This window comes from Mobula birostris, chromosome 2 (assembly GCF_030028105.1).
Source record: "Mobula birostris isolate sMobBir1 chromosome 2, sMobBir1.hap1, whole genome shotgun sequence".
Lineage (NCBI taxonomy): Eukaryota > Metazoa > Chordata > Chondrichthyes > Myliobatiformes > Myliobatidae > Mobula > Mobula birostris.
This window is the reverse complement of record NC_092371.1, coordinates 42,442,863-42,462,940: the sequence shown is the minus strand read 5'-3', so window position 1 is coordinate 42,462,940 and position 20,078 is coordinate 42,442,863. Positions and strand designations below refer to the sequence as shown.

At 42.7% G+C, this 20,078-nt stretch overlaps 1 protein-coding gene across 1 annotated transcript in view; it reads right to left on the bottom strand.

The window, feature by feature from the left end:
- Positions 1 to 20,078, bottom strand: part of LOC140186138 (uncharacterized) — a 59,642-nt gene that overhangs the window by 8,266 nt on the left and 31,298 nt on the right. Inside the window, exons 3-4 of the mRNA XM_072240049.1 lie at positions 15,674 to 15,852; positions 13,477 to 13,632 (exon numbers count right to left, since the gene is read on the bottom strand). Of these exons, the coding sequence (XP_072096150.1) occupies positions 13,477 to 13,632; positions 15,674 to 15,852 (335 nt within the window). The remainder of the gene's footprint in view (positions 1 to 13,476; positions 13,633 to 15,673; positions 15,853 to 20,078) is intronic.

Below are 20,078 nucleotides of genomic sequence, written 5' to 3'. Positions count from 1 at the left end.
TGCCATACAGGAGCATGATACAACCAGTTATGACACTTCCACAGTCCATCTGCAGAAGTTTATTAGAGTATACACTGACAAGCCAAACCTCCTTAAACTCCTAAGAAAGTGAAGATGCTAGTGGGCCTTCCCTGCAATTGTATATATGTGCTAGAAGCAGGACAGGTCAACCGATAAGTTAACACCCAGAAATCCAGAGCTGTTGACTCTCTCTACTGCTGATCCTTCAATGTAGCATGTTCACCCTCTTATCCCTCCTCAAGTCAAAAATCAGCTCTTTAGTCTTATTGACAATGAGCAAGTTGTTGTTGTGTGACATAACTCAAGAAAGTGTTCTATCTTACTCTAGTAAGCTGATTCATGTCCACGTCGCCCAACAACAGTGGTGTTGGCGGTGAGCTTGAAGATGAAATTGGAGCTGTGCTTAGCCACAGAGTCATATGTACGTAAGAAAGTAGAGCAGGGGGCTAAGCCTTCAGTCTTGAGTTGCACCCGTGTCAGTGGTGCATCTATGTCGAACTTTTTCATCTATTAGGAAACATTCAGCAGTTGCAATGTTATTTTACAATTAAATATATTGTGGGATCATAGGCTGTCTAGGAAAAACTTTGATTCTGCTTGAACGTTGATGTCAATGGATATGAAATGCAGTCCAAATTGACGGATAACTGGTTGTAGAGCAGAGAACAATAGTGTTGCAATGTAGGACAACAAGAGATCTCAGAATCAGAATCAGGTTTAATAAAAGACCATGGGACCATAAGCTATAGGAGAAGAGGTATGCCATTTGGCCTGTCGAGTCTGTTTCGTCATTTCATCATGGGGGATCCAATTTTCCTCTCAACCCCAATTTCCAGCTGTTTTCCAGTATTCTTTCATGCCCTGACCAATCAAGAATCTATCAGCTTCTGCCTTAAATAGACATAAAGACTTTGCCTCCACAGCTGCCTGTGGCAAAGAATTCCACAGATTCACCAGTTAGACAAAAGAAATACCTCCTCATCTTTGTTCTAAAAGGACACTCCTCTATTCTGAGGCTGTGTCCTCTGGTCTTAGGAACTATCCTCTCCACATTCACTCAAGTAAGGCCTTTCACCATTCAATAGATTTCAATTAGGTCACCCATCATTCTTCTGAATTTTAGTAAAGGCCCAAAGCCATCAAACCCTCTTCATATGACAAGCCATCCAACACTGGAATCATTTTCGTGAACCTCCTTTGAACCCTGTCCGGCTTCAGCACATCCTTTCTAAGATAAAGGGCTCACAATACTCCAAGTGAGGACTCACCTGTGCTTTATAAAGTCTCAACATCACATCACAAACAAGAGAAAATCTGCAAATGCTGGAAATCCAAGCAACACACACAAAACGCTGGAGAAACTCAGCAGATCAGGCAGCATCCATGGAAAAAAGAAGAGTCAATGTTTCAGGCCAAGACTTTATGTATCTTTTGGTATCCTCTTTAATACTATTGGCTAGCTTACTTTTGTATTCCATCTTTATCTTCTTAATGACTATATTAGTTGCTTTCTGTTGGTTTTTAAAAGCTTCCCAGTATTTTGACTTCCCACTAATTTTTGCCCTCTCTTTGGCTTTTTTGTTGACTTTGACTTCTCTTGCGATCCATGGTTGAGTCACCTTTTCTTCAGAAAATTTCTTCCACTTTGGGATGTATGTATCATGTTCCTTTGAATTGCTTCCAGAAATTCCAACCATTGCTGCTCTGTCTTCACCCCGGCCAGTGCTCTTTTCCAATCAATTCTGGCCAACTCATCTCTCATGGCTCTGTAATTCCCTTTACTTCACTGTAATACTGATACATCTGACTTTAGCTCCTCCTTCTCAAATTTCTGGCTGAATTGAATTATATTATGATCACTTTCCCATAAGGATTCTTTTACCTTAAGTTCTCTAATCAATTCTGGTTCATTGCAGAACACCCAATCCAGATTAGCTGATCTCCTAGTGGGCTCAGTCACAAGCAGCTCTAAAAAGCCAAATCATAGGCATTCTAGAAATTCTCCCTGCTGGAATCCAGAGCATCAAACCAATTTTCCCAATCTACCTGCATATTGAAATCCCTATGACTATTGTAAAATTGCCCTTTTGCCATGCATTTCCTATCTCCAGTTATCCTTACAACTGTTTTGGGGTCTGTATACAACTCCCATTGATGTACTTTTACCTTTGCAGTTCCTTAGCTCTATCCATAACGATTCAACACCTTCCGACCCTGTGTCAGCCCCATCTAATGATTTGATTTCATTTTTTACCAACAGAGCAACGCTCCCCCTTTGCCTTCCTGCCTGTCCTTTCGATACAATGTGTATCTTTGGACATTAAGATCCCAGATATAATCTTCTTTCAGCCATGATTCAGTGATGCCTACAAATTCATACATGCCAACCTGCAACTGTGCTACAAGTTCATTGACTTTGTTCCATATACTGTATGCATTCAAATATAACACCTTCACCCTTTTTGAATTTGTCCCCTTTTACATTGCAACTCATCCTGTTGACTGCAATTTTGCCTATCAACAGCCTCTCCTCTCTTCATATTGCATCTGTTTGTCAGCCCGCTACCTCATCTTCAGCACTACCATCCAGCTTTCCGATGATACTTCTTACATTGAAATATACACAGCTCAGGACACTAGTTGCACCATGCTCAACCTTTTGATTCCTGACCTTGTCTGAGGTCTTACCAACATCTGCAACTGTTCTGGGACTCAGGTTCCCATCCCCCTGCAACTCTAGTTTAAATGCCACCATGCAACATTAACAAACCTTCCTGCTAGGATTTTAGACCCCTCCAGTTCAGGTGCACACCATACCTTCTGTACAGGTCCCACATTCCCTGGAAGAGAGCCTAATGATCCAAAAATCTTTATGCCTTTTCTCCTACACCAACTTCTTAGCCACACATTAAACTGTATAATCTTCCTAGTTCTGACCTCATTAGCACGTGGCAATGGGTAGCACTCCTGAGATCACAACCCTGGAGGTGCTGCCCTTTAACTTAGCGCCTAACTCCCTGAATTCCCTATGGAGAACCTCATCACTCATCCTACCCATGTCATTGGTACCTACATGGACCACAACTGCTGGCTGCTCACCCTCCCACGTAAGAATGCTGAGGACTCAATCCAAGATATCTTGGACCCTGGCAGCCGTGAGGCAACATACCATCCAGGAATCTCGCTTCTTGTTCTTGCCCACAAAACCTCCTGTCCATTCTTTTAACTAGCGTATCCCCTAGCACCACAATGTGCCTTTTTCTATCCCCTTCCCTCTATCCCCCTCCCTTCTGAGTCACAGAGCCTGACTCAGTGCCGGAGACCTGACCGCTGTGACTTTCCTCTATTCGGTGAACACCGTCACCCGTCCCGCTAACAGTATCTAAAGTGATATACCTGTTGTTGAGGGGTATGGCCACAGGGGTACTCTGCACTGCCTCATTAACCCCTTTCCCCTTCCTGTCTGTCCCCAGTTTCCTGTGTCCTGCACCTTGGATGTAACTACATCTCTATATTTCCTGTCTATCACCCCTTCAGCCCCCCAGTAATTCGAAGTTCACCCAGTTCCAACTCCATCTCTTTAACATGGATTGTTATAAGCTGCAGATAGATGCATTTCTTACAACTGTAGTCGTCAGGGACTCTGGAGTTCTCCCCGCCTTCCCACATCCTGCAAGATCCGCTATCCTGCCTGGCATCTCTGCTATCCTAGCTTCAGCAGATATAAAGACGGAAAGAAGAAAAAACAATAACCTTCAGCTTTCAGCTCTTGCAAGAACGCCATCCCCTTCTCGCAATTCCTCCGTCTCCGCCACATCTGCTCTCAGGATGAGGCTTTTCATTCTAGGATGAGGGAGATGTCTTCCTTTTTTAAAGAAAGGGGCTTCCCTTCCTCCACTATCAACTCTGCTCTTAAATGCATCTCCCCCATTTCACGTACATCTGCTCTCACTCCATCCTCCCGCCACCCCACTAGGAATAGGGTTCCCCTGGTCCTCACCTACCACCCTACCAGCCTCCGGGTCCAACATATTATTCTCCGTAACTTCCGCCACCTCCAACGGGATCCCACCACTAAGCACATCTTTCCCTCCCCCCCTCCCCTGCATTCGGCAGGGATCGCTCCCTACTCGACTCCCTTGTCCATTCGTCCCCCCCATCCCTCCCCACTGATCTCCCTCCTGGCACTTATCCGTGTAAGCGGAACAAGTGCTACACATGCCCTTACACTTCCTCCCTTACCACCATTCAGGGCCCCAAACAGTCCTTCCAGGTGAGGCAACACTTCACCTGTGAGTCGGCTGGGGTGATATACTGCGTCCGGTGCTCCCGATGTGGCCTTTTATATATTGGCGAGACCCGACGCAGACTGGGAGACCGCTTTGCTGAACATCTACGCTCTGTCCGCCAGAGAAAGCAGGATCTCCCAGTGGCCACACATTTTAATTCCACATCCCATTCTGACATGTCTATCCACGGCTTCCTCTACTGTAAAGATGAAGCCACACTCAGGTTGGAGGAACAACACCTTATATTCCATCTGGGTAGACTCCAACCTGATGGCATGAACATCGACTCCTCTAACTTCCACTAATGCCCCAGCACCCCCTCGTACGCCATCTGTTACTTATTTTTATACACACATTCTTTCTCTCACTCTCCTTTTTCTCCCTCTGTCCCTCTGAATATACCCCTTGCCCATCCTCTGGGTCCCCCCCACCTCCTTGTCTTTCTTCCCGGACCTCCTGTCCCATGATCCTCTCATATCCCTTTTGCCAATCACCTGTCCAGCTCTTGGCTCCATCCCTCCCCCTCCTGTCTTCTCCTATCATTTTGGATCTCCCCCTCCCCCTCCAACTTTCAAATCCCTTACTCACTCTTCCTTCAGTTAGTCCTGACGAAGGGTCTCGGCCTGAAACGTCGACTGTACCTCTTCCTAGAGATGCTGCCTGGCCTGCTGCGTTCACCAACAACTTTTATGTGTGTTGCTTCAGCTTTTCTGTTGCTTTTGCTTTCTCAGACAGAAGCCTCAAGATCACCACTCTGACCCTATTCACCGCTGTGCTTGCTCCTATCTTCCTTTAATTGGTTACTGGTCAAAGCTCTACTGCTCCCCTTTCTACTCGAGCCATTGACCCTCCTCTCAAAACTTCTGATGTCTGGATTGGTCACTGGTCAAAGGTCTATTCACTGGCATATGTCATGCATTTCTTTGTCTTTGTGGAAGCAGTACAATGTCATACATAATAATGGGGAAAAAACAGTGAATTACAAAATATTTATGATTTAGATAAATTAAATCGGTAGTGCAAAAAAGTAGTGAGGTAATATTTCTGTGTTCAATGTCCATTCAGAAATCGGATGGCAGAGGGGAAGAAACTGTTTTTGAACCATTCAGTGTGTCTTTAGGGTTCTCTATCTCCTTCCTGATGGTAGCAATGCGAACAAGACATGTCCTGGGTGGTGGGGATTCTTATCAATGGACGCCAACTTTTAAGGCATTGCTCCTTGAAGATGCCATGGAGGCTAGTGCCCACGATGGGCCGACTAAGTTTACAACCCTCTGCAGCTTATTCCAGTCCTGTGCAGTAGCAGCCCCTCCCCACACCAGATGGTGATGCAGCCGGTTATTAAGACACTGGTATTTCAGGAAGTTACACAAAAGATGAAGGATCATTTTAAATGTCATTCTTTATTCTAATTATGAGACCAAGGTGAAGAATAATAGAGTGAATGATAAGGGTGGTTATAGCCAAAGTACACTGCTTTGAAATGTAATAGTATTCAGCAAAATACAGCTTTAGAAATGACAGATGTGCTCATTTCACACTGTTTGTGAAAGCATGAAAATATGAGACTTGTATTGCTCAAAAATTGTGAGAATGATTTAAGCCAGTTTTTGTTCTAAAATGCACAAACAGGAATTACACTTTGACAAGAGTAATAATTTAAATATGTCATGGTATTCACATTTGTTCATTAAAGATAGATCACAACAATTTATTATTTACAGCAAGCTGTTATCTATCAGTATAATTAACATTTTGAATGAAGGGTCAGTTCTACATATCTTTTTATTTCCTAATTTAAATCAGTGATGATTACGTCCCCTCTTTTTTTTCCCTTTCTTGCTTAGTTTAACCATCAGGCTTTGGCCAAGTATCCTGTGTGGCTGTAATAGGTCCACAGGTGAATAGGTGGCGTGCATCTTTTATAAAGTAGCTAAGCTAAGATGGAATATACCCAAGTCTGGGAGAACAACATAGTTCTCAGGTGTTTGAAGTAGAAGCATCCTGCATTTGGGAATAAGAACGGTTATCATTCAGACAGAAGCCAGGCAAGGAATACTTAACATGGTTCTATTCCTTCACTCATTGTGCCTATTATCTTCCACACTAACTCTCACAGGGATTCCACAGTCTCATTACCAAAAACGCCATTGTCACCCATTTTTATTACTCCAAGATCCCCACAAAGTTGTAGCAGTCAGAGTTGATCTAATTATTAAGATGGTGAGATTAATGTCTAGCCCAGTAATGTTTACCACCCCTCCCATCACCACCAGTTTAATCTCCACTCTTCAAGTGACACTGAATCACACAAGCAGAAAAAGGAATTCAGCTTAGATACATTTTAGGAGTTGAAGCCAGAATTCAATAAGTACTGTAAATAAATAAGAAAAATTGAATTTTATGCAGAGGAGGTCAAATTCTCCAGGCATTTGTAAAGAAATATTCATTTAGCTCCATTCCTCCGCCCTTTGTTGTAGCCCTGTCTGGTTTTCCTCTTAGAGTCCATGACACTCAGTTCAATGTCACTGCTGTTTCAGCTAAAATCAGCAGAGACCAACACACTAAACTGTTAAATAATTGAGTGCAACCTTGCATCTGATATTAATTCAGTTAGTCTCATCTTAAAACATTACAAATTAATTATAGTCTATTTCTTTGCTAAATTCAACTTTAAACTAGTTAAATCTGAAATAGGGAAGTACATCACAGTGTTGACCCTAAATTGGCAGACTCAGTTAAAAAGCTTTTCCTCTCAAGTTCATAGAGCAGTTACTGTTAATCTTGCTTAACCGAACACAAACCGTTGCTTAAATAAAAGGAACAAAGAAAATGCCAATCATTTCCGCCCCAACTTTGTGGCCTGATGTGTTTTTTTTCTTGAACTTTGAGGGGGAGGGGGATGGGAGCAAGTTTCATTGTGACCCCAGCAAATTCATTATGCAAACTCCAGACCAAGGAACATTTTACAGGATGTACTGCTGAGAAGTCAGCTGATTAGTTGATGGGAAACCCAATCTTTTTTATAACTATGGGAGTGGAGTCAGCAAATTGTAATAAAAATGAAGTTTGAACCACTGGATATGACCAATTGGACAATTGCTACATTGTTTCCTTCCCATACCCCAACAATCACATTTACTGGAACCAGAAGTATTTCTGAAATGTACACCAAACTTGAACTACATTAGAATCGAGTGCTTATTTTGCCATATCTTGATATGCTGTAGAGACCAAAGTGAAGTTAAATTTTAATTAATCTGAAACAAGACTGCCATTTCCCTCATTGTATTCATATTTTCGTGGTGGTCAGCTAATCTTTAAATGTCTAATTAAAATGCACCAAAACATGACACTCTTTGTGGGTGACATGTATGGTCATGCATTGATTATGATTGGGGAAACACAATAGGTTATAATGATCTAAATGCCATTGAATCACTTAAAATTCAAATTCCAAAACAATTCTGCCAGAAATAGCCATAATATTTGTAGATTAATTAATATATACTGGGGACCCAGTAATCAAAAAATAAAGCCCCAAGTGCACAGGCATCAGTCCAACCTTCAGACAGATGACACAACCAGAGAATTATTAATGCATTTACTCTTGTGAAATGTCTTTGTTGAGGAAAATCAAAGGTTGTAACCCATTATATGCTCTAATATCATACAAGGCCTTCATTTTGTTGCACATATAATCAGAGGATTTAAGATCGAGGAATTGGCTGGAACATTTTTTTAAATCTTTGGCATCTGGTGTCAAATCCAACCCAGTCATGCATGATGAACATCAGCTGTTTATTGAGTGTAATGGGTTCAATATGAAAGTGCATATACAGTAGGCTGTCTTCATCCAATTCTGAGTGAAGTTCAGCCACCTGCATAAAGCTGGTAAGGATGGGATGGTAGAGTGGCACAATAGATGACGAGGGGTCTCATTTCTATCCTCTAGAGATACAATTGATCAAAAATCCAAAAGCATGACTGTTGTATAAATCTACCACTGTATAAAGAATTCTGTTGAACTAATTGCTTTTTTTTTCCAAGCTGCACTTAAGTTATTGGGATTTTTCATGCTATTAATAAGTTTCTGTTGTTTTTTTTTGGTTGATAGGAATGGAAATATCACAGCACCTCAGCTGAATTTTTTTAAAAAGTCACTGGATCTACTATTACAGTTTCTAAATTAATCTATTTGCATCTCTAGCAGCTACAAAATCATCCTGATTGAATTCCATACCTGTTTAATTCCCATCCTCAGCCTTCTCTCCTCTGTCTTGCAGACATACTTCTGGGGATACAATGCATTGTATGCGGTGATATAATCAGGGGAAAAACAATGGAAATGAATATCCAAATGATAAAAAAAGTACAAAATGTGAGCTCTCTGGATGTTTTCGAACCTGTAACATATTGTTAAATATTGCAACAATCATTTTTCAGAATTTTACTTAGGGTAAGATATTAGTTTCTCTAATATGTAATCTATTTTTCATACTTCACATATACTTCACTTTTTTTTTCAAATGGGTTTGTAATCTGTATCATTCCTGGTAACCATAACTCTCAAAATCAATAGCATAATCTTTGTTTTAATACATGTGCTTGCAGTGCATAAACAATTTTGGATTGTGTTTGACATGAAATTGTGGCATGTCTGACTTGGCATTGAAGGGCAAAGTTACCTGAGGTCCAAAGCTCAGAGTTTCTGCTGATTACTCTGAAAGTAAAGAGCAGGAGAAATGTCTACAATAAATTTATGGCAAAGCATACCCCAGAATGAAACAACATTTGAGTTTTTCCAAGCAACTGTACCACAATCAGCAGGTCAAACACTCCTGGGATGGAAGTCTCAGTACCCTGAAATGTGAGGCGCAGGCATCTGCTAAGCTACTACATCACTGAGTTCAATAGTGCATTGCAGTCCCATCATCCCCAACAGTGACCTGCTGCGGAGAGAGCTCAGCACATTATCTGTGATTTATTGGAAAATAACAAGGACAACACATTGGCACAGATGGTAAAGATGCTGCCTCAGAGCTCCAGTGAACATGGTTTAATCCTGACTTCCAGTGGTGTCTGTGTGCAGTTTTCATATTTCTTGTGGCCTTTTGGATTTCCTCCAAGTGGTCTAATTTCTTTCCGTAACCCAGAGATATGGGCATTGGTGATCTAATTAACCACTAATATTTGTGCATAGGTAAATGACAGAATCAAGAGAATAAATGGGATTGGTGTAGGATTAGTGTGAATGTGTGCATGACGGTCAGCATGTACTTGCTAGGCTAAAGGGCATGATCGATGATGCATAACTCGATTAAGTCTATGACTCACAAATGGAACTTTCTAAAATGAAAATTAAGATATGATGATACATGTATTAAAACATTGGAATATTGACAGAGTGTCCAACAATTGGAAAGTTTCAGTTTACCAAATCTTCCTTTCTTAGCCCTCTTTGAAAAGTTTCTGACAGACTAATGGAGTAGAACCATCAAGACACATAAAAAATGGGCAAGATTTTCAAATGTGATTAGTTGCACCGGTCATTCTGGGAAAAACCTTCACTCGTAAACACTTCAGTTATCTTCCACCAGCAAAAAAGTGGATTATATTTTACTTAGCAAGTTGAATGGTATAACTATTGTATAATCCAACATATAGAACCATAGAACACTACAGCACAGAAAACAGGCCATTCGGTCCTTCTAGTCTGTGCCGAAACATTATTCCGCTAGTCTCATTGACCTGCATCCAGTCCATAAACCTCCAGACCTCTCCCATCCATGTACCCATCCTTTTTATTCCTAAAACTTAAGAGTGAGCCCACATTTACCATGTCAGATGGCAACTCGTTCCACACTCCCACTCACTCTCTGAGTGAAGAAATTCCTCCTAATGTTCTCCCTAAACCTTTCGCCTTTCACCCTAAAGCCATGTCCTATCGTGTTTATCTCTCCTAATCTAAGTGGAAAGAGCCTATTCACATTTACTCTGTCTATACCCCTTATAATTTTGTAAACCTCTATCAAATCTCCCCTCATTCTTCTACACTCCAAGGAATAAAGTCCTAACCTGTTCAATCTTTCCCTGTAACTCAACCCCGAAGACCCGGCAACATCCTAGTAAACCTTCTCTGCACGCTTTCAATCTTACAGATATCCTTCCTATAGTTAGGTGACATAAAAATTCATAGTTATAGGATGGAAACAGGCCATTTGGTCTACCACTTTCACACTGACCAAATCAGTTATTAATCCTATCTTCCAGCATTTGGTCCATAATCTTCCATGCCTAGGTGGTTCAAGTACTCATGTAAACACTGTCATGTTTATTAAAATGCTGTCAACAACTCTGCTTCCAATCCTCCCTCAGGTAGTACCCTCTAGATACTTGTCATTCTCCATGGAAAAAGGCACCCCTCAGATCCATTCTAAGTTTCTTCCCCCTTATCCTAAATCTATATCCTCTTGTTTTATCGACTCAGTCGCTCCGTCCTTGTCAATCTCTCAAGGCTGATGCAATTATAACCATGTTTTAGAATCATTGAACTGACGTGGGCCTTTTCAACCCACATGATCCATGTGCCGTCTATCTAATCACATTCCTATTTAAGTATCTGTTCAAATGTTTTTAACTGTTGTAGTTGCATCTGTCTCTACCACTTCCTCTGGTAGCTTATTGCAAATAACCATTGTATTCTGTTTGAAAAATTTATCCCCCAGAGCTCCTTTAAATTTCCTCCCTCTCGCCTGAAACCTAAGCCTTGTGATTTTAGACTCCCTATCCATGGAAAAGACCATGACTACCTATCCCACCTGTGCCCCTCATAATTTTATAAGCCTCTATAAATTAACGCCTCAGCTTACTACATTCCAGCCAGAATAAACCCAGTTAATCTAATCTTTCCTTATAACTATAGCGTTCCATTGCAGTCAACATTCAAGTTAATATGTTCTGCGATCTGTCAATTGTGACCAGATCTTTCCTGTAGTGTGTAGACCAGAACTGTACACAATACACCAAACATATTCTAACTATTTGGATCTAGTTTGTACAGCTATAGTATGATGTCCCAATCTTTTCCTTTATATCCAGCCTATGATGGGAGATATTTTGAATAAGGAAACATTACCTATTCTCCCGACTTCTGGTACCTCGTCCAAAGATGGAAACATCTCTATCAAAGCCCCAGCATTCTCCTCCCTTGTTTGTTTGCTCTCCTGGGATAGATCCCATCAAGCCTTATGGACTTGTCCACTTAATATGCTCCAATATTTCTAAAGCTTCCTTTCTCCAGATAGAGACATGCTCCAAAATATAAGCATATCCTCACTTACCTCTCCAATGTCTATATCCTTCTCCCTAGCGAAGGATGAGATTACTGAGGAGAAATATTCATCAGACTCACTGGCTCCATACATATATTACTATTCTGGTCCCTAAAGAAGTGACCCACTCTTTCCTTAGCTTCCCTCTTGCTTCCAATAAACTTATAAAATGTTTTAGGATTCTCCTCCAATAGACTGGTCCTGGACTTATTTTCCATCTGGCATAGTTTGCATTTTGTTGTTTGATTGTTTGTGGTTTTTGTATTGCTATATTTATGCTCTATTCTTGGTTGGTGCGGCTGTAACGAAACCCAATTTCCCTCAGGATCAATAAAGTATATCTATCTATCTATTTCTATTTGCAAAGGTCATTTCATGGCCCATTTTTGACCTCCTAATTTCTTTATTAAGTTAACTCCTACATCCCCCCATAACCATCACTCAATACAAATTAACTACACTTGGCATACACTTCCTCCTTTTCCCTGACCAAACCTTCAATATCCTTGGTTAATGGAGGTTCCTCACTGGTAAATGGGTAAATTGGTTTATTATTATCGCATGTTCCGAGATAGAGTGAAAAACTTGTTTGCATACTGTTCATAGAATTAATTCACACAATGGTGCACTGAGGTAGTACAAGGTAAAACATTAACTCAATGTAAAAAAGTGTTACAGGTATAGAGAAAGTGCAGTATAAGCAGGCAATGAGATTCAATAACATAATGAGCTAGATGTGAAACCAAGAGTCCATTTTATTGTGCTATAGAACTAGTAAATAGTCTTATAATAGTGAGATAGGAAATGTCCTTGAGGCTCGTGTTGACTCCTTTCAGACTTATATATCTTCTGCCAGATGAGTGGATGGGAGCTTCGATTGTCCTGGCTGCTTTACTGAGGCAGAAGGAGGTGTAGACAGAGTCTGTGGTGGGAAGGTGGTTTTTGCGATGTACACAACTCCACAACTCTCGGCAGTTTTTTGCAGTCACTGGCAGAACTGTAATGCATCCAGATAGGATGCTTTCTGTGGCACGTTGTTAAAAAATTTTTCAGAGTCAAAAGAAACATGCTAAAATTCTTTAGCTTCCTGAGGAAGTAAGGGTGCTGTTGTGGTGTCTATGTGGTTGGACCTGGACAGTCTGTTGTTGGTGTTCGCTCGAGGAAACTGAAGCTCTCCACTCTCTTGATCTCAGTACAGTTGATGTAAACAGGAACATGTCCTTCAACCTCCCTTTACTGCTGCCGCACCCCACCCTGACTAACAGTAGCCAAAGCGGTATACCTGCCAGGGAGGGGAATAGCACGGCCTGCCTATCCTTCCTTTTAGTCACCTACCTATCATCCTGCTGAATGTTCAGAGATGTCACCTCGCTGAAGCTTCTATCTTTGACACAGTCTGCCTTCTGCATGCTCCTCAGTGAATCCATCTACCCATCTATGAAAACTAAACAGAACTGCAATTGGTCACACTTCCTGCGAGCCTGACCTCTTTGAACTCTGAACGAGCATATCAATGTCATTTTCTCCTGTGATCTCCATCTTAAGACAAGCCAATCACATCAGCTATTATCAAGCAATGGTTAAGAACACAAGGGAGCGCATAAATACAGCTAAGTCTAAGGAGCCAGTTCTAGTATTCATGCCCTGAACTCAACCAAGCAGCACCAGTATATTTACAACACTGGCACCTGTCCAAGTGTGGAAAGTAGCTCAGGTATATCCCATTTACGTGGCGCAAAATTCAGTCCAACTAATTACCACCCAGTCTACTCTTAATCAATGAAAGATAATTGAAGTTTTCATCAAAGTGTTAATAAGTAGCACCTACTCACCAATAATCTGCTTACCCATGGCTCTTTTTAGAATTTGCCAGCATTTTATTTCCAGGTTCATGTCAGACTTTAGGTTAAATACGGACCCAAGGACAGAATTCCTCTTGACATCCAGATCACACTGATCAAGCAAGGTATCGAGGAGCCTTGGTATAACTGAAGTCAACAGACACTAATTAGAAACCATTCCAAAAGATAAAACCATAACCACAAAAGGACGCAAACACGAGGAAATCTGCAGATGCCAGAATTTCAAGCAACACACATAAAAGTTGCTGGTGAATGCAGCAGGCCAGGCAGCATCTCTAGGAAGAGGTACAGTTGATGTTTCAGACCAAGACCCTTCGTCAGGATTAACTGAAAGAAGAGCTAGTAAGAGATTTGAAAGTGGGAGGGGGAGGGGGAGATCCAAAATGATAGGAGAAGACAGGAGAGGGAGGGATGGAGCCAAGAGCTGAACAGGTGATTGGCAAAGGGGATATGAGAGGATCATGGGATGGGTGGGAGGCCTAGGAAGAAAGAAAGGGGGAGGGGGGAAGCCCAGAGGATTGGCAAGTGGTATATTGAAAGGGACAGAGGGAGAAAAAGGAGAGAGAGAGAGAAAAAGAATGTGTGTGTGTGTGTGTGTGTATGTATGTATGTATGTGTGTGTGTATATATATATAAAACGGATGGGGTACAAGGGGGAGGTGGGGCATTAGCAGAAGTTTGAGAAGTCACTGTTCATGCCATCAGGTTGGAGGCTACCCAGACGGAATACAAGGTGTTGTTCCTCCAACCTGAGTGTGGCTTCATCTTTACTGTAGAGGAGGCCGTGGATAGACATATCAGAATGGGAATAGGATGTGGAATTAAAACGTGTGGCCACTGGGAGATCCTGCTTTCTCTGGCAGACGGAGCGTAGGTGGTCAGCGAAATGACTCTTCATCTGTGAGTTGGCTGGGATGATATACTGCGTCCGGTGCTCCCGGTGCGGCCTTTTATATATTGGCGAGACCCAACACAGACTGGGAGACAATTTCGCTGAACACCTACGCTTTGTCTGCCAGAGAAAGCAGGATCTCCCAGTGGCCACACATTTTAATTCCACATCCCATTCCCATTCTGATATGTCTATCCATGGCCTCCTCTACTCTAAAGATGAAGCCACACTCAGGTTGGAGGAACAACACCTTACATTCTGTTTGGGTAGGCTCCAACCTGATGGCATGAACATTGATTTCTCAAACTTCTGCTAATGCCTCACCTCTCCCTCATACCCCATCTGTTATTTAATTATATACACACATTCTTTCTCTCTCTCTCCTTTTTCTCACTCTGTCCCTCTCACTATACCCCTTGCCCATCCTCTGGGCTTCCCCCCTCCCCCTTTCTTTCTCCCTGGGCCTCCTGTCCCATGATCCTCTCATACCCCTTTTGCCAATCACCTGTCCAGCTCTTAGCTCCATCCCTCCCCCTCCTGTCTTCTCCTATCATTTTGGATCTCCCCCTCCCACTTTCAAATCTCTTACTAGCTCTTCTTTCAGTTAGTCCTGACGAAGGGTCTCGGCCTGAAACCTTTTCCTAGAGATGCTGCCTGGCCTGCTGCGTTCACCAGCAACTTTTATGTGAGCCACAAAAGGAAATGGATTTTGGTTGAGAGTGGCCCTTGGACATCAAAGGATTCAAAGGTACATTTAATGTCAGAGAAATGTATACAATAGATATCCTGAATTGCTTTTTTCTTCACAACTATCCACAAAATCAGAGGAGTGCCCCAAAGAATGAATAACAGTTAAATGTTAGAACTCCAAAGTCCTCCCGCCGAGCTCCCCTCCTTCCCGCATATAAGTGGCAGCAAGCAACAATCCCCCCCTCCCCCCACTGGCAAAAAAAGCATCAGCACCTGCCACCGAGCACTCAAGCATAAGCAAAGTGACAGTAAAGACACAGATTTGCAGTTACCCCAAAGACTACATTATTGACCTGGTATTCAACATACTACAGGCTTGCTCTCTCCCTAATAAGGGAGAAAGAGGTGTCTCCATTTCACAGCAAGTGGGGAGACATAACAAACAACTTGCTGGTTTACGATGTTAAAAATTTGTTATGTCTCTTTTTTCGAGCATCGTGCCCAAAGATCTCGAATCTCTGGGCACAAAGTTATAGATCTGCTGACTCCCCTGACGACACACAGTTCTCCTGCCGTGACACCGACCTTTGATCTGCCTGTCTCCAGAGCCCCAAGATCCTAGGCCTCCAAAGGCGAGCCGAACTCTTAGGCCGAGCCCTTGGCATGCCGAACAATGGCCAGATATGAAACCCCGAGGGTGGGTCCCATTTCCACAAAGAACCGTAGACAGCGCGTAACTCCAGGTCAGGGTCTTCAAAAGAACCCTGAAAGGGAAAAATGGTGATATTAAAGATGGAAATAGAGCTGCTTCCAAAGATGCAAGCAAATGAGACACCGTTTAGCGCCATCATCACTTCGCTGCACCACTGGTGAAATTCCTCAGGGAGCACCTCAGCTCTTTGCCCTCCAGTGTTTCATTCCGTCATAAGGTCAAGTGAGTTTGCTTACTTACTGCATCATGTTCAATTCCACTCGCAACTCCTCAGCAAATGAATTTATGCCTGCCTGTGTGCAGAAGGACCTTGAAACAATATGGCGTGAGCTGGTAATGGCAAATAATAGTTGTGGCCAAAAGGGACAGGAAATGATCTCCTCCAATAGATGAGCGCCTAACCAGACCATCACGATAAACAACCTGATCTTTGCCATCTGGTTTGCTCCTGTGATTCGATGCCATAAGAAAAGTCAGTCTAGGTTTGCAGTCAACCACATACCACCCAGGTCTGCATCTCTTGCAGCAAGGGATCCACCCCAACACCCTAAAACATATCCAGGAGTGTGTTGTAATGCTTTTCTCTTGGCTGGATGTGTGTACTTCTCAGGTGGTGGAAAAAAGGCATATAGGAGTGAGATAGATCAGTTGGTTGAGTGGTGTCACAACAACCTTGCACACAACATCAGTAAGACCATTCAGAAAGAGCAGTCAACGGAATGCACACTAGTCCTCATTGAAGGGTCAGCTGTGGATAGGGCCAGCAGTTTCAAGTTCTTGGGTGTCAACATCTCTGAAGATATATTCTAGCCCCAACATATTGATGCAATTATGAAGGCGGCATGCCAGTATCTATATTTCATTTAGAGTTTGAGGAGATTTGGCATGTCACTAATTACTCTAGAAAATTTCTACGGATTTACAGTGGAGAGCATTCTAACTGGTTGAATTACCACCTGGTTTGGAAGGGTCACTGCACAGGATTGGAAAAAAGGCTGCAGAAGATTGTAAACTCATCCAGTTCCAACATGGGCACTAGCCTTTCCACCGCCGAGGATATCTTCAAAAGGCAAAGCCTCATAAAGGCAGTATCCATCACTGAGGACCACCCCCCCCACCACCACCACCTAGGACATGCCCACTTCTCATTACTACCACCAGAGAGGTTGCACAGGAGCCTGAAGACACAAACTCACTGTCTGAGGAACAGCTTCTTCCCCGCTGCTATCAGATCTCTGACTGGGCAATGAATCCATGAACACTACCTCACTATTTTTGCTCTCTTTGAACTAATTTAATATTTCATATATAATTTCTTATTATAATTTATAACAGTGCACTGTACTACATCTGCAAAACAACACATTTCACAATATATGTCAGTAATAACAAACCTGATTCTGATGTCTTAATCCTCAAAAAGCTTGACAACATAGGACGCAGTCTAATTAATTGATAGCACATTTATCTCCTAAAGGTCGATTGTTTCCACCACCAGAGCACAGAGTATAGCATCTACAAAATGCACCATTGTTGTCAACTAGGTTACCCCAACAGTACCCCCCAAACTTGCAATTTCTATCACCAAGAAACAGGTGGACTTGAGACCATGGGAGCACAATTGCATGCAAGTTCATCACAAGAAGTCAGAATTACATTACTTGTCTTTCATCAGCTTTGGCTCCAAATCTTGGAGCCTCTGACCCAACAGCACCTCTCTTAGAGGACAGCAGCATTTCAACAAGACACCTCATCGCTAGCATTGACAGGAATAACGCTGGCCTTGCCAGTTCCACTCATCTGCCAAAAAGGTGAATAAATAAATTATACAAGGCCAGCATTTACTACCCAGCTTTAACTGCCCTTGAAATGAGACCTGGTTAGCAGGATCTAAATATATTATTAAAATGTCATGGGTCTGTCTGGAGTCACATATGGTAATGGCAGGAAGGATAGCTTAAGTGAGGTCTCTGAAAGATACATCAGAATCAATTCGATATTTGTTACAATCATAGAACATAGAATAGTACAGCACAGTACAGGCCCTTCAGCCCACAGTGTTGTGCCGACCCTTTAAACCCTGCCTCCCATATAACTCCCCACCTTAAATTCCTCCATATACCTGTCTAGTAGTCTCTTAAATTTCACTAGTGTATCTGTCTTCACCACTGACTCAGGCAGTGCAACCACTCTCTGAGTAAAAAACCTTCCTCTAATATCCCCCTTGAACTTCCCACCCCTTACCTTAAAGCCATGTCCTCTTGTACTGAGCAGTGGTGCCCTGGGGAAGAGGCGCTGGCTGTCCATTCTATCTATTCCTCTTAATATCTTGTATACCTCTATCATGTCTCCTTTCATCCTCCTTCTCTCCAAAGAGTAAAGCCCTAGCTCCCTTCATCTCTGATCATAAACCATACTCTCTAAACCAGGCAGCATCCTGGTAAATCTCCTCTGTACCCTTTCCAATGCTTCCACATCCTTCCTATAATGAGGCAACCAGAACTGGACACAGTACTCCAAGTGTGTTTTACCAGAGTTTTACAGAGCTGCATCATTACCTCGCGACTCTTAAACTCTATCCCTCGACTTATGACAGCTAACACCCCATAAGCTTTCTTAACTACCCTATCTACCTGTGAGGCAACTTTCAAGGATCTGTAGACATGTACCCCCAGATCCCTCTGCTCCCCCACACTACCAAGTATCCTGCCGTTTACTTTGTACTCTGCCTTGGAGTTTGTCCTTCCAAAGTGTACCACCTCACACTTCTCCGGGTCAAACTCCATCTGCCACTTCTCAGCCCACTTCTGCAACCTATCAATGTCTCTCTGCAATCTTTGACAATCCTCTACACTATCTACAACACCACCAACCTTTGTGTCGTCTGCAAACTTGCCAAACCATCCTTCTATCCCCACATCCAGGTCGTTAATAAAAATCATGAAACGTAGAGGTCCCAGAACCGATCCTTGTGGGACACAGCTAATCACAACCCTCCAATCTGAATGTACTCCCTCCACCACGACACTCTGCTTTCTGCAGGCAAGCCAATTCTGAATCCACCTGGCCAAACTTCCCTGGATCCCATGCTTTCTGACTTTCTGAATAAGCCTACCGTGTGGAACCTTGTCAAATGCCTTACTAAAATCCATATAGATCACATCCACTGCACTACCCTCATCTATATACCTGGTCACCTCCTCAAGGAACTCTATCAGTCTTGTTAGACATGATCTGCCCTTCACAAAGCCATGCTGACTGTTCCTGATCAGACCATGATTCTCTAAATGCCCATAGATACTGTCTCTAAGAATCTTTTTCAACAGCTTTCCCACCACAGACATAAGGCTCACTGGTCTATACTACCTTTTTTGAACAAAGGGACAGCAGTTCCCCCTCCAATCCTCCGGTACAATTCCCATGGACAACCAGGACATAAAGATCCTAGCCAGAGGCTCAGCAATCTCTTCCCTCACTTCGTGGAGCAGCCTGGGGAATATTCCGTCAGGCCCTGGGGACTTATCTGTCCTAATGTATTTTAACAACTCCAACACCTCCTCTCCCTTAATATCAACATGCTCCAGAACATCAACCTCACTCATATTGTCCTCGCCATCATCAAGTTCCCTCTCATTGGTGAATACCGAAGAGAAGTATTCATTGAGGACCTCGCTCACTTCCACAGCCTCCAGGCACATCTTCCCACTTTTACCTCTAATCGGTCCTACCTTCACTCCTGTCATCCTTTTGTTCTTCATATAATTGAAGAATGCCTTGGTGTTTTCCTTTACCCTACTTGCCAAGGTCTTCTCATGCCCCCTTCTTGCTCTCCTCAGCCCCTTCTTAAGCTCCTTTCTTGCTACCCTATATTCCTCAATAGACCCATCTGATCCTTGCTTCCTAAACTCCATGTATGCTGCCTTCTTCCACCTGACTTGATTTTCCACCTCACTTGTTTCATGGTTCCTTCACCCTACCATTCTTTATCTTCCTCACCGGGACAAATTTATCCCTAACATCCTGCAAGAGATCCCTAAACATCGACCACATGCCTATAGTAAATTTCCCTGCAAAAACATCATCCCAATTCACACCCGCAAGTTCTAGTCTTATAGCATCATAATTTGCCCTTCCCCAATTAAAAATTTTCCTGTCCTCTCTGATTCTATCCTTTTCCATGATAATGCTAAAGGCCAGGGAGCAGTGGTCACTGTCCCCCAGATGCTCACCCACTGAGAGATCTGTGACCTGACCTCGTTCGTTACCTAATACTAGATC